We start from the raw sequence: 14,841 nt of genomic DNA on the forward strand, positions 1-14,841 counted from the left end.
ACTTTATTTTGAAAAGACTGTCTGCATGTAACGAGCAGGAGATGACACATGTTGCTGGACTTTAGTAAGAAAACGCATGAAACATGAGGCGTAACTGTTTCATAAGATACCAGGATACGTTGTTTTAGGTAGTGTGAGGCATAATCCTCACCTCCACCTCCACCACCTGGTCTTTATCTATCGTACCTCGTACTTGTGATACGTTGGTGTAACATTAGTGCGTCTGTTTGGGCTTCAGGTCACATAAAATTAATTTAAAAGGCTCTTGAACAAGCATCGCATTAACTTCGGCCTCCGCTAAGCGAGAATAAAAAATGGCCTCCGTTCTCCTTCCTCCACTGACAGAGGAGTACGTGACGAGTGGGAGAGGCCAGCAGCCATCAGAGGAACGTTGGGATGCTTCCCAGATTCCCGTCTCTCTCTCTCTCTTCACTTCTCCGAGCACAGAGTCGGATGTGGGGGGGGGGGGAGCCCCCCAAAAAACCCTCCATTGTGCCCCCCCCCTCTGCTCTTTTCTCAGCGAGCCAAACGGGAGAACGCCCGCGCTACAATGCCTCCCCGACTCCATCTCAGCTAAGCTGTCACTGGCTTCACATGAGAAACAATGAAACTTCATCGGAGACCAGATTAGAAAAAAAACAAAAAACGGAGGGGTTTCAATATGAAAAACTCTCTTTCTCTTCCTCTCTGTGGCTATTATCTTTTGGGAGGTTTGGGGGGGATCTGCTTTCTTAGCCTCTGTCAGCGGAGCAGGGGAAGACCTGGGGTAGTACGACCCGGCTTTTGGCTGCCAAATCGTCCTAAACCTCTTTACCACTCTGTTATTCCTCCCCTCGCTCCTTTTACTGTTTTTAAAAAGAGCTTAGGACGGAGCATCTCTCTCTCTCTCTCTCTCTCTCTCTCTCTCTCTGGACCAAGCTTGTTTAAATTGGCTGATAGGAAGGGATTTGGGATGGATGGAGGGGGCTTAGAGAAACGCAGAGTGGAGGTGGTGGGGGGGGGGGAGGGGGGTTGCAGAGCAGAGAGTCATCAGTGTTACAGTCAAACAGCCATGAAAAGCCTGTGAGGATGAAAAGAACAAGAGTGCCTTTTTTATCTAATGCACACAAATCCCATATAAATACTCCAATATGTTAGTCGGGGTACGACAAGGAATGCCCTCCATCTCTTCCCTCCCACAACAATAGAGACGTGGATGGCTATATTTGTATGAATCTGTGTGTGTGTGTGTGTGTGTGTTTGTGTGTGTGTGAGTGAGTCGGGCCGGGACAAAGAGAGAGCAGCTTTCAGTGTGTCATTAGTCACGCTGTTTCAACACGTCATTCGTGTAGACGAGTGTATTAAACAATCACTCTGAAACAGTGAGTATTTGTCGGCACTTCGGAGAGACTGAACCGTGGTGGAAGAGATGGACTCCGGTGGCGTTCGTTTCTTTAAATGTTCAGCGTTGGGACGGCTGGAAAGCGTAAGACCCGGAACGGATGTGGCTCTGACATTTGAAATGTCGCAGCTGGGTCATTTGGCCACAGACGTTCTCATAGAATTCATATACAGACAATAGTGAACGGAGATGACAAGTAAAAGTGAAACAGCAAATCCTCTGCACACAAAGTCTGTCGTTCATTCATCTATCGCGCGTTTAAAGGCAGGGTCGGTTATCGTTACATCCTGACAGCAATCAATGGATCAAATGCTTTATGTTCATAATGATAATTACGGGGAGTGTCTTTGGAGGGAGGCCTGAAGCGCCGACTCTGCGACTTTCTCGCTATATTTAGCAACTTTTATAGCTCGCGCTGCTTTCATTGGAAAAGAGTTGGCACCACTGCGCTGGGTCCTTAGGTTGGAAAACCTTTCAAAATCTCACAAATTTACATTCATCACAAACACAAAGACTCCTGAAAAGTCTTTGCTGCCCGGTTCACCACATCAACTGAAAGAAGACGATGACAGGTCAACGCTAGTGGAAGTTACTGCTGGTTTAAAGAAATAGAGAAATGTAACAATAATAACAAAAACAGACACACAGATTGTAGCGAGCTTAAAGGAATACTTCACCCAAACAACCATTTACATTTCACTACTCACCGCGTGTTATTTTAATGCCTCCACGGTGAATCAGCAAATAGTAAACAAGAATTCAAGGTAACACAGGGTGAGTAGTTGATATACAAATGTTTGTGTGTGAAGTACTCATTTAAAACACACACACACACACACACACACAGTACATGTAACTCACTGTATTGTGGGAGTTTCTGGGTACGAAGGTCCTGATGCACTCTGGTTCCTCTCCGTCTGTCCGTCCCCGAGGCTGGAACCAAACAACACACCATTTCTGCCTCTCAGAGGATCTTCTAGGACACAGACACACACACATACACACACACACACACACACACACACACACACACACACACACACACACAGGATAAGGATGAGTGAAAGCAGTTTTCATTCACCTGAGAATAAAATGAAAGAACCACAGATTTTCTTTTTCTTATTCCACTATTTTCTAAAACTAAAATCAAAAACTTTAATAGTCGGTGAGGGAAACCTGAAGGACAGTAAACAAACAACACACGAGTAAACAAACACGGGTCGAGTGATGATTTGAATCTCATGGTTATTTAATATTGTGTCGTATGTTTTTGTTTCTTTTACAATTTCTGATAAAAAATGAATCATAAATATTCGACTCTAATTCTACTTTTACCATTTGTCTTGTCCAAGTTTTAATCTTTTGTTGTAGTTCAGATAATTTAAGTCATTTGTGTATTTTATTGAATTTCTGCGACGTAGTGGATTCGATGGGCCTCATTCTCTGCAGTCTTATCCTAAATTTAAGTTGCCGTGCCAAAATAAGCTAAATAATGTAAATAAAACTCAAGCCGTGATGTTGGTGATATGAATTTTAATTCCAGATTGATTGAGATTATAAAATTTAGCTTGTTTTGTTTCTACTGTATTTTACAACATGTATTCCCCTCGGGGAGTTGAACCCTGGTCTCCGGCTCCGTGTTGATTAGTTTAGCCTTGATTTTTAATTATGCAGAACACCACCACCTGGGTATCGAGTGTGTGTGTGTACACACACGCCTCTACGTAGCATGTTCTGTTTTGTTTACCTGATAAAGATCCTTGAGATCAAAACGTTGGCTTGTTACATTTATTGGCACCTTATTTTGTCAGATTAATGTCTCGTATTTTATTCAGAAAACGTACAATAGATATATTATATGGTTTGCGTGAGTGTGTAGGCTTTCGCTAATTTGGACGTCACACGTCGACATTCATGTTTGTGGTGAAACATGTCACGCCGGTGAAGTTTCTGAATTGAGACGAGGAGTCAAACAGTAACGGAGGTTGTTGGATCGGAGCAACGGAGCTGAGAGAGAGAAAGAAAAACACACACAAACAAATGCTGCTTTTTCCTTCAACACACCGGAGCTAACAGGCTTTCACCATAACGAGAAAGGAGAAAGAGCGAGTAGGTGGAGAAGTGGATCTTCAGATAGAGCTCTTGTCTCTTTGTCCGTCGTTAAAGGGCCTGCAGTCACAGCAGCCTTTGTGAGGGGGAGACACGACGATCAGGCAAAAACAACTTGGCTTCTCCTGCTGGCAAAAAACGCTCCTCCAAAAAGAAAGAAGGGGATCGAGAGGAAGAGAAAGGACGCCTTCCCGCGCACTTGTTCGCCCGCTCTGCCTCTCACAACGCCGTATCTTTCCAAATCAACACACATGTCAGCCAGACAGCTATAAGCGATTTCCAACGCTGTTATGAAAAGAGAGCATTTCTAAGCTGAGATGTGTGTCCTCTATTGTTTGTTTATGTGTGTGTGTGTGTGTGTGTGTGTGTGTGTGTGTGTACAAGCAAAGGCTGGATCTCTGTTCATCGAGATTCACAATGGATGCACATGAATATGAGAAGAGGTGCATAGAAATGTGGAGTCTTCTCAGTCCAAGACATCCACCGAGAAGAACCACGAGATCTATTGATTCTGTTTTTGTGAATAATAGCATAAGATACGCTCTTCTTTCCAATGATTCTTCTTTCCAATGCAAATCAACTAGTTTCTATGATTTCCTTGAAGTGAGATAGAATGATCCGGGGTGGCGATGGCCTAGATGAGCTGTTTTTACTCCTGCGACCACAAACAATTTGACGTTTTTACTCGTGAGTTTTTGTACAAATCAAACGAGGATATAACGTGTTAATTATCGAGCTTTAAAGGTGCTGATAGGTGTGTTTTTACTAAACTTTTGGACAGAGCCAGGCTAGCTGTTTTCCCCTGTTTCCAGTCTTTATGCTAAGCTAAGTTAGCCGGTTGCTCACACACAGCTAGTTGTTTTTTTCTGTGCTACCAGGAAGTTATACCAGGTGTGAAACGGCGTCATATTAAACGGCTCATATGAAAAAGCAGCAGAGCTCCCGGTCCTGAGGACCAGAACTAAAACCCACTGATCTTGAGTTAAAGGAGAAGTTACCAACGCTGGAAACGTTTCTGAAGAGAGTTAGATGAGAAGACCGTCTCCAACGACTCTCGTGTCTGTAAACTGAAATATGAAGCCACAGCGAGCAGTGGCTAGCTTAGCTTAGCATAAAGACTGGAAACAGGGGGAAACAGCTAGCCTGGCTCTGTACAAGGCTAACAAAATCAGCACCTTTAAAAAGAAAAGTACCAAAACCGACCTGTAAAAACGACAATTCGCTGTTTGTGGTCGACCGTTTCACTTCGCTGACTGACTGGTTGGTTAAATCAGATGACGAACGAATTTGTCTCTTGCAACTACGACTGTCAAGTTGCCCTTGAGCAAGGCATTAAACCCCTGAACTGCTTCAACAGCACTGTCATCCATCCATGTATTCCTCCATCAATCCATCCTCTGCTAATTATCCTCATCTGGCAGCAGGTTAAGCAAAGACGCCCAAACTTCCACAGTCGTGTCCTCCAACTCTTCCTGGGGGACGACGGTCCAGATAATCCCTCCAGCGGGTGCTGGGTCTGCCCCCCCCCCCCCCCCCCCGCCCCTGGGTCTACTCCCAGTTGGACGTGCCTGGAATACCTCCACAGGAAAGTAACCCTCCTGATCAGACACCTGAATCTCCTCAACGGGCTCCTCTCAATGAGGAGGAGCAGGAGTCTGAACCGCTCACTCTCCCATCTAAGATTGTGCTTCTACAAAGATGCACGGAAATCAAAAACTGTCTATGCATCAATAAAAAGGTTTGGTTTCTCCAACTCCTGTCTGTAGGCAGCAACGAAACAGTGAAGAAAGAAAGAAACACGTCAACAGGATACAAGTATAAAAAGAAACACACGATTCAAACGACCTGTTTCAGCTTTAAAGCAGAGGATTGTCAACATTTGTCAACATTTGTCTTGTGAGGGCTACAAAGAAAAGAACGAATGATACTAGCAATGTTATTATGTAAACAAAGTCCCATAAACTGATAAAGCTGCATTGAAACACAGAAGCATTATCTCAGCCATTAGCAACCAAAGCAGAGCTGTTGATTTTTGGAACAGTGGAAAGACTAACAAAGAACTTTGTTTTGTTTCTGTCAAGTTAAAAAAAAATTTAATCGGTGATCATTGAGGTAAAATGTTGTCTGACTGGAGTCTGGTGGCTTTGAGGAGAGCATATTAATAGTATGTTTTGTATGTTAATACATTATAACAATTGTTTAATTCTGTTGGTTTTATTTATTATATATTCTTTGCAACATGCATCACATCTCGCCGGAAAAATGGGCTAAAATGATCGTGTCCACTCAGGTGTCACGTTTCCATCCCTGCGTTTGTGCAAAAACAACTGCTCGCCACTATTATAATTGCAACACACACTTAGATTTCCTGGAGTTACGGGTGCAGGTTTAAATGAATCAGTGAGATCAATCAAGCATCAATATTATCGTCATTAAATATTCATCATTGTAATAAACTCTGGTGCTGTGGAGGCCTTTCAGTACGACTCTTAACGTACTTGTGAACGACATCTCTACATTTGAAGAGGATGTACAGTCTGGTTTGTGTCAGTGCAGTAGGCGTGTGTATTTGCCTCCATAAGAAGAGGTTCTTCTCTGTCTGTACAGGGAAACAGCAGGATGTGTCGGGACTCGGAGCAACTTCCACGTTTCTGTTTAACGACCGATTATCACAAACTGTAGGATTCGGTATACGAGCTGCCCTCCAACGTCACACCCAACTGCACACATACAGGACACATATTTACACAAACACATATGTCTCCGGGGGCTGTTTTGAATATGAGCTGTCGTGTGTGTGGCTGTGACAGAGAACAAACACATTGCAGTCTCTCCTGTGTGTGTGTGTGTGTGTGTGTGTTCAAACATAAACATTGTCGGGCCGGAGCCAAAGGTTCCTGTAGCTGCAGCGTGAGAACTTGTGTTTGAAGAGCATGTGAGCGACATGTTTAGTGAGCGTGGAAGGACTCTGAACTCATGTGTTGTTACATATAGATTCACGTGACGATGTGACCACCACACACACACACACCTGTAGATGATGTTTGTGTTTCCACAGCAGGTATCATGCTGATCAGGGCTGGACTCTCTGATGCCGATACGTATTTGTTAGCAGCACACATCCCATAATGGAGGACAAATATTAGTCTGTCTTGCTTTGAGGAGCCATGTTTAATAACAATAAATTAATAAATAATTATTTGCTTTTTCAATGTGGGAAACATGTAAAGGGACAGTTCACCCTAAAATCCAAAACACATGTTTTTCCTCTTTCATGTTGTGATATTTAACAGTGTAGATAGTGTTGGTGTGAGTTATAGTTAGGAGATATCAGCCGTAGAGATGTCTGCCTTCTCTACAACATAATGGAAACAGACGGCACTCCAAGCGCCAAAAAATACATTTGAAAACAGTAATGTCCATTTCCAGAAATCATGTCCCGGTTACTCAAGATAAAATGTCCATTTTGCTCCACCTGCTCTTCTGTTGGGGGTCAAAAGCCCAAAAGGTGGGAACACCTGGTGTTCAAATCCTCAACAATGAATCGTATTATTTGTCTGTTGATGTAAAATAATGTGAATGTGAATATCTGTAGCTGTCGGATAAATGTAGTGGAGTGAAAAGTATCCTCCTTTTGAGCGAGTGTGTGTTTCAGTCAAATCCTCAAGCATGTAGCATGTGTGTGTGTGTGTGTGTGTGTGTGTGTGTGTGTAAAAGACAGAAAGCTATCTACATATCTTTTCATTTGTCAAATATTTAGTTCCCAGCTATTTATTTACTGTTTTCTTCCTTCGTGTTCTCTTTTCTCGTTCTCTCTATTCACGTTGGCATTTCAGCTTTTTGACTTTGTTGTTTTGTCCTTTAACTTGTGAAGTGGTGACGTGTTGTGTTGTGTAAGTGAACACCTGCTGCTTGTGATCACATATTAGCAAATATCAGTTTTGTAAAACAACGTGCAGCGTTAAAGACGACCAGAAAACGCTTTGTTCCACGGCTGTCTCACAATCACCCACCAGCTGTTTACGCAGCAACTTTTAAAAGTTAAAGTTCTCAAATGAGGATGTGTTTGTGTTTGTGTTTTTCTAAAGTGTGTATGTTATATATTTGGGGTATTAGTTTTCACCTGATGAATAAACAGTAAGTCAAACATGTTCTCTCTTTGAGCTCCACCACCTCCTGAGGGAAACATCTGTCTGTTTAGCTGCTAAACACTCCACGATGTTCACCAGTTAGCTCATAACTGAGTCTGTCTGCTGTTTGTTGCTGAGCAGGTTTGTGTGCAGTGGCTTTTAGAGGTTTGTTTTGCCTCAACTAAAGACTGTAGACCGTGTTGGCCTCCATTGGTTAGTAACCAATGTACGGAAGTGACCATATCTGGACTGAGGAGCAGTGACGTAGAGACGCCATATACGTCTCTGGTAGAGACCTGTCAATCACCGTGTAGCCCCGCCCTAAAGCATCCCCTGCTTTATGGTCTGTTTGACTCTAAATGGACCATAATGTACTAAATGAACATCATTCTATATTGAAGAAGACTTGAAACTAGAGATTGAGACCATAAACTCATGTTTACAATGTTTACTGAGGTAATAAATCAAGAGAGAAGTAGAGTCATGTTCTCATAGACTTCTGTACACTCTGGCGTGATCTCGTGATGATCCAGCTGCCGTTACAGGTGAGACGTCATCAAGACGTCCTCGTGAACGTAGACGTTTATTTCCAGCTTTGTGAAATTCACAGCAGGCTGTGAACCGATCGGAACTGTTTTCTAAACTTTAGTTTACTTTAGTTGATAACAGCGGCCAAAAGTTAAGAGACTGGAAATAAAACAAATGAAGAGAAAACGGGCCGGCTGCATTAGATAAACATTCATGCATCCTTCACTTTTCATGAATTTCTTCATTTTCTTTCCTCATTCATATTCTTGTTTTTCATTATCTTCATTTATTCATGTTTCTTTCCTTCACCTTCTTCCTCTCCCACTTTCTATTTCTTTTTCTTCCTTTTCTTCCCCCCTTCCTTCTGCCCACCTCTTCCTTCCTCTATTCCTGCCATCATCCCTCCTTTTTCCTCATCTCCTCTGTCCCTTCCTCCCTCTTTCTCTGCAGCGCTGTTGTCCAAGGATAGGACATGCTGCAGGTGATGGAGGTAAATCATCTAGGACATAATTAAGAGGCTTATGAGGAGGTGTGTGCGTGTTATGCATCACATTAGAACCAACAAAAAAAAGAAAAGAAAGCGCACGCAGACAGGCCTCGTAGTTACACAAACGCTCATTTTCATTCACCGACAAACACACAGACACTCGGCCTGAGGGGTCTGACCTTATACGGTGGAGTTAAATACCTCTCTCGCCTCATTTGGCTGTCTGTGAGTACACACACACACACACACACACACACACACACACACACACACACACACACACACACACACACACACACACACACACACACACACACACACACACACACACACACACACACACACACACACACACACACACACACACACACTTCTGGTGTGTTTTAATCACCAATGAAGGACTCATCAGACATGTTCATCTAGTTCCCTCACAAATTTGAATGTTTTCTGCTCACCCGTTGGCCCTTGAAGCCTCTGTGAGGAATTGTGTGTGTGTGTGTGTGTGTTTGTCCGTGTGTGTGTAATCAGGAACTCAGCTTGATCCCCTCTGGTATGTGCTTTCGGGAGTGTTTGTCAAAGGGCAGCAGCACAGCCTGAAGTAACGACACAAAAAAAAAAAAAAAGGGCCTTCGCTGGTTTCCCTCCGAAAACCTTTGGTGCAACGTATTTAATTAGTCTGATATTAAAGACTTTATTATTCAACACGCTACACTTTATATCACTATACTTTTAATTGCATTTTAGGAGAGAAAAAAGCACCAAATATAAGGAACCTTAAGGTGGAACCGCAAGAAACTACTATTTTTGAGAAAGATTTTTCTCTTTAATTAGTTTTTATACTTATAGTAAGTAGTGAAACACTGTTGTGGTGTGATTTTATCAAGAGACTTTTATTAATTTACATACATTCTCTTGTTTATGTCTGTGATTTTATTTGATCGTGTGATTTATTTATTATTGTAAAGCAGCAAATAAAGTGACTTGACTGTAAAGTCAGATTTGTACACGTTCTATTTAATGTCCTAAAAACCTGTTTTCACTATCTGACTGTTAATCACCACCGTAGACGATATCCAGCCGTTAAGAGAAGGCAACAGGTCGTGTGACTTTCTACATGAATATGTCAAACATGATCTGATTCAGTTCTCCTTTGTGTCGTTAAACGAGGGTGAGAGCCGGCAGGAAGCTCCGGGTGTTAGATATCAGAACAGTGTGTCGGAGTGGGCGCGTTACCGAGGTTATCGGGACTCCACCTCACATTTCCAGATGAGAGGAGAAATAACGAGTCACATTTTGGTGTCTTTTTCGGTCAAACATTATGATTATTTCTTCTTCTTTTCTTACCGTTGCCTGCGATGGTCTGAGCCTCGATTTCATTAGCTTTCCTCTTGGCCACGTCTGCTAGCACCACCTCGCCCTTATCGCTGGCAACATAATGGAGGTCCTTTGAAGGAAATGCAAGAGAGAAAGAAACGAGAACGTTAATCTAAAATGAATCTAGACTCCGATGACAATAGTTTTTGGAGGGGTGTGGGGGGTGGGGGGGGGGTTTGGTTGGAGAAAGAAGAAACAGATGAAATGAGAAGGAGCAAAAAAAAATGAGCCGTTTGAAGGAGAGCACCGGTTGGATGAAATGCCGGTTCCTCCAAAACTTTGAAATCAGCCTGCCCCCCCCCCCTCTCCCCCTCCTCCCCTCACACCCTCATCTCCGTTTTTTTGAACTAGGGAGGATGTTATCTGTCACATTTCAAAAGTGGGAGAGGAGGCGAGGGACTGTTCACCTTTCAGAAACGCTGCTATTCTCTCTTTACGGAGAAACATATCCAGCCGAGCACATTACTACATCAGCCCGAGACAATATTGGAAACAGCGTGTTTCCTCTGTATCTCTCTGTTTGAGTCTCGCAGGGCCATAAAGAGAAGATAATAATGCTAAAAGATGTCTGAGGGTGGCCGTCATATATTCATTATTAACCACACGGCATCAGACAGACTTTAAGGTGCTCTGGGCTACAAGCAAGGCTGAGGTCAACGCATCTATTTAAATACCTGAAAAAGATAAATTCATTCTCAAACTGTAGTTTAAATAAAGTGGATTTAATTTAAATCTTAATTGTCTTGTGAGAGACATGTACTGTGTCCCGAATACATACTATTACTACTGCGAGTATGTCGTGTGTTCATGAAAAAATGGATGAGAAAGTGACAAAATAATATATGCAACCTCAAAGATGTGCTGTTTGATGCACACTATTCTCCCACAATGCAATGCACAAAGGAAGCAGAGGAGCGGTTAGAGTCAATACATGCAGACCAGGTAGAAAAGACAATTTTCCTGTAAAATTAGAACAGAATCATAATATTTTATGATGTTAAAGAGGTTTAGTGTAAACTGTGTCCTGAACCTTTATATTGTATGAAAACAGCCGAGGATCCATAAAAGAAATGAGGACTGACTGTTGATTAGTTGCACCAATGACCAGCGATAGTTTGTCAGTGTAAGAAGCAAACTGGAGCAGCAGCGTGACGGTACCAAACTCGGTCTTGTGTCGGAAAAAGGTCGCCGATTCGAATCCCACAGAACGGCTGTGAAGTAAATGAAAAACACAACCTCAACAATCAGCATGTTGCCCCAGTAGCTCCAGTGAAGCCCGTCAACAACTAAACTGGTCAGCTCCCAGTAGCTCCAGTGGAGTGGTGGCGCAAAAGAGGGACTAAATGTACATAATGTGGACTGTGCTTAAATCAAAGTGATTAAAAGTAAACATTAGTTTAGATGTCAACAGTCTAAATGTGAAAAACATTCTGCAACAGTCAACCTCTTAAAGTGATTGAACAGAGAGTGAATCACACGCTCCTCCTGGCTCCCAATGAGGAGTCGCAGGGCCTGAGGGCCCATCAAAGGGCCCAGCGTGTTAAGAAAAGTCTTCCGCCTCAGCGACATCACAGGACATCGGTGCCGTGACTCAGGGCTCGCTGTGGATAACCCTCAGCTGGCTAAAGCCAGCCCCCAGCTGAGCCTGCACCCGGCCCTAATACCCCCATATTGTAACCCGGCTTTTGTACCCCGGAGGAAAAAAGAGGTGAGGGGGAGCTGAGAGGGAAAGAGGGAGGGGGGGGGGGGGGGGGGGGGGGGGGGGGTACGAGAGGGACAGAGAGGTTGCTGAAATTGAAGAGTATGAATGGGAACAGATTGGGTAATTACAGTGCGGTGCCTGCCCTCTGTGGCGAAGAGTTAGGAGGAAATGCGAAAATGGGCGACAACAAAATGGCCTCAAAAAGGAGCTAAATCGGCTCCCAGGACCGAGGCGGCTAACTCAGGCGAGGGACACGGCCCCTCAATCAGATGTGAGCGAGGCTTCCTAATTGATAACAAACAGAGCGGCAGAAGATCAAAGATAAAAAACAGGCATCACAGTGAAACGAGAGAGAGGTGTGAGACGGTGAACAAGACATGAAAGAAACATTTCACAACAAGGAGAGAGAGAGAGAGAGAGAGAGAGAGAGAGAGAGAGAGAGAGAGAGGGAGAGAGAGAGAGACAGAGAGACAGAGAGACAGAGAGAGAGAGAGACAGAGAGACAGAGAGACAGAGAGAGAGAGAGAGAGAGAGACAGAGAGAGAGAGAGAGAGAGAGAGAGAGAGAGAGAGAGAGACAGAGAGAGAGACAGAGAGAGAGACAGAGAGAGAGAGAGATTGTATGACAGAGGGAACAGAACAATATGAACATTTGATGCCGGGGCGCTTTATTCCAGCTTAGCTCCTCATAATACTGTCTGAATCTGGAGAGAGGGAGAAAGAATAAACGAGAAAATGAGAGAGAGAGACAGAGACAGAGACAGAGACAGAGAGAGAGAGAGAGAGAGAATCAGCCCCGACTAAGAAGGGATAACAATAATACTGCATATAAAACCATCAGATATTACAACTCTTATTCCCAGACGCTCAAACGCGACACTAATCTTATTTATATAAGAGCTTTAGGGGTTGCGGCGCCTGATAAAGAGGGGCGGTTTTCGGGGGAGTCGAGGGGAGGGGGGGGGGGGGAGAGGTTGGTGGACACTAAGAGCCCGATATTGACTGATATTTGGGTTACCTCCAAATAAATGAGGGATTAGGTTAACTGGCACACAGCAGCGCTAACAGACGGGATCATGTCTGAGTGTTTGCAGTCTGTTACTGTCAAACACCATCAATGGGACGTTCAGCTTTTATAGTTCAGGCATTACGAGCACAGAGGAACTTATTATTGATGTACGGACAGGTTCAGTGATGTCTGACTGCAGTACCAGCACACGACTGTTCAATTTAAAAGGATAAATTAGACGGTAATCAGAGATGTTTACAGCAGCCCGGAGCTATTCTGTGATTATTATTTGTGATCTTGGTGTTTAAACATTTCACAGAGATAACGGGAAAAACAACTTGTTGCATTTGGTGCAGAGAGTAATGAGAGTTTAGTGTTAAAGCAGCAAAATATTTCAAAATAATAATTTCTTGCTTGAAAAATGTACACATCTTGTGGTTATACTACAATCATGTTTAAATCAAATTCTGCCTATTAGCAACTCAATGCACCATATTTATCTTTTAATTAATTGATATTTTCAAGCAAAACATGTCGGGTGATAATACGAGTAAATGAATAAAGTCTTTAAATTACACATGTAACTGCTTACATCTTATAAAGACACATATATATATATATACATGATTATTATGTATTTTATAAATCAGTTTATGTGGGATTTTGTTCAGGTATAATGTGACAAAGGAGCCGTCAAACTTTTACTCTAAATGTTATAATCATACATGTGTTACATCTGTCAAAATGACTGTCGTGAAAGAGTGATTTCAGACACAGTCTCTGTGTTTGTATGTGTGACTGTAAATGATCTCCTCTCAGTTTTCAGGCTTCGTTGCAACATCTGGAAACATCTCACATCCCTTTAGGATCAACACACCAACAACAATTAGTCCCAGAAACTCAAATGTTTTAGGATTGAATTTCCCTAAAACACGCATGAAAACATGAAAACCCACATAGACTAGTTAACACCCAGCATAATGGCACCTGTTATCCAGGAGCCTTGTGTTTGACTGATCAGATCGGTGTTAAGGACTTAACGTTTCATTAATGCTAATTACTCATCTGAGCGACAACAATGAGCTTATTGCCGAAGACGTGCGATACCTCCTCCTCCTCCTCCTCCTGCAGCGCCGCCAGGCCCGTCAGATAGAGGAGGAAGATAGGAGGTGAACCCAACAGCTTTCTTTACTGCTGGTGTATCTAACAAGAAACACTACAAGCCCCCCCCCCCCCCCCCCCCCCCCCCCCCCCGCCCCCCCTCACCCTCATTGGGGAACAAAAAGAGCCGGCATCAGATTCGGCTATCACACAATTTGATTTAATTAACGAGCTACATCGAGAGCCAGAAGGAAAAGGAGGAAGAAGAGGAGGTGGAGCTTGACTTGGCTGACGAATGACCTAATTGGTTACATTATCAACTCATTATCAAAGGCTAATTAGGGAGCTACAGAACAGCGCCAATTATGAAAAAAGAAAAATGCAAACGACTCAGTAACCCCCTGCTACTACCCCCCCCCCCCCCAAAAAAAAACCACCGACTCCTCCTCCCCCTCAATTTAGCCCGACACTAAAGAGTTTCATTTTGACAAAAGGTTTGGAGAGGCCTCCATTGTTAGCTGGGAAACAATGTGTCTTGAAGGGGTGTGTGTGGGGGGGTGGGGGTTCTTGTGTTAAAGGGGAGAGGGGGGGAGAGGGGGGGTGTATCATGCTGGGCGTTTCTAGAAGAGGTGAGGCTTGTTATCTACGTTTGTTTGAGCACTGTTTTATCAAGTCGATGGCGCGTTATGGAGTTCTGAGGAAGTTAGAGAGTCGGGTGAGAGGTGGGGGTCGTTGGCCTCGTTGACCTCCTCCACCTCGACTCAATCAGCTGACCAGCAGGTTAAAGAAACAACACAAAACCCCAATTAGAGCGACGGGGTGAAATGTCAACGTCCCTCTTTCTCTGTTTTCGTCGCTCTTTTCACACGATGAGTTGCTGCTCTCTTGGTCGCTCGTTGTTACAGTGTCTTACGATGAGGAGGATTTGCAAATATCTGTGAGATTGTTGTAATAACGACCGTTAAAAAAAGGTTTTCACACTATCCATGTTGTTTGGTTTTACAACAGGAAGTCACAAATA

At 43.4% G+C, this 14,841-nt stretch overlaps 1 protein-coding gene across 1 annotated transcript in view; it reads right to left on the reverse strand.

Annotated features, from left to right (window-relative positions):
- Positions 1–14,841, reverse strand: part of wdpcp (WD repeat containing planar cell polarity effector) — a 55,621-nt gene that overhangs the window by 3,146 nt on the left and 37,634 nt on the right. The window contains exons 13-14 of the mRNA XM_076104190.1: positions 9,980–10,079; positions 2,243–2,357 (exon numbers count right to left, since the gene is read on the reverse strand). Coding sequence (XP_075960305.1) covers positions 2,243–2,357; positions 9,980–10,079 — 215 coding nt within the window. The remainder of the gene's footprint in view (positions 1–2,242; positions 2,358–9,979; positions 10,080–14,841) is intronic.

Source organism: Anarhichas minor, unplaced genomic scaffold (assembly GCF_050575085.1).
Source record: "Anarhichas minor isolate MPS153535 unplaced genomic scaffold, ASM5057508v1 ptg000029l, whole genome shotgun sequence".
NCBI lineage: Eukaryota > Metazoa > Chordata > Actinopteri > Perciformes > Anarhichadidae > Anarhichas > Anarhichas minor.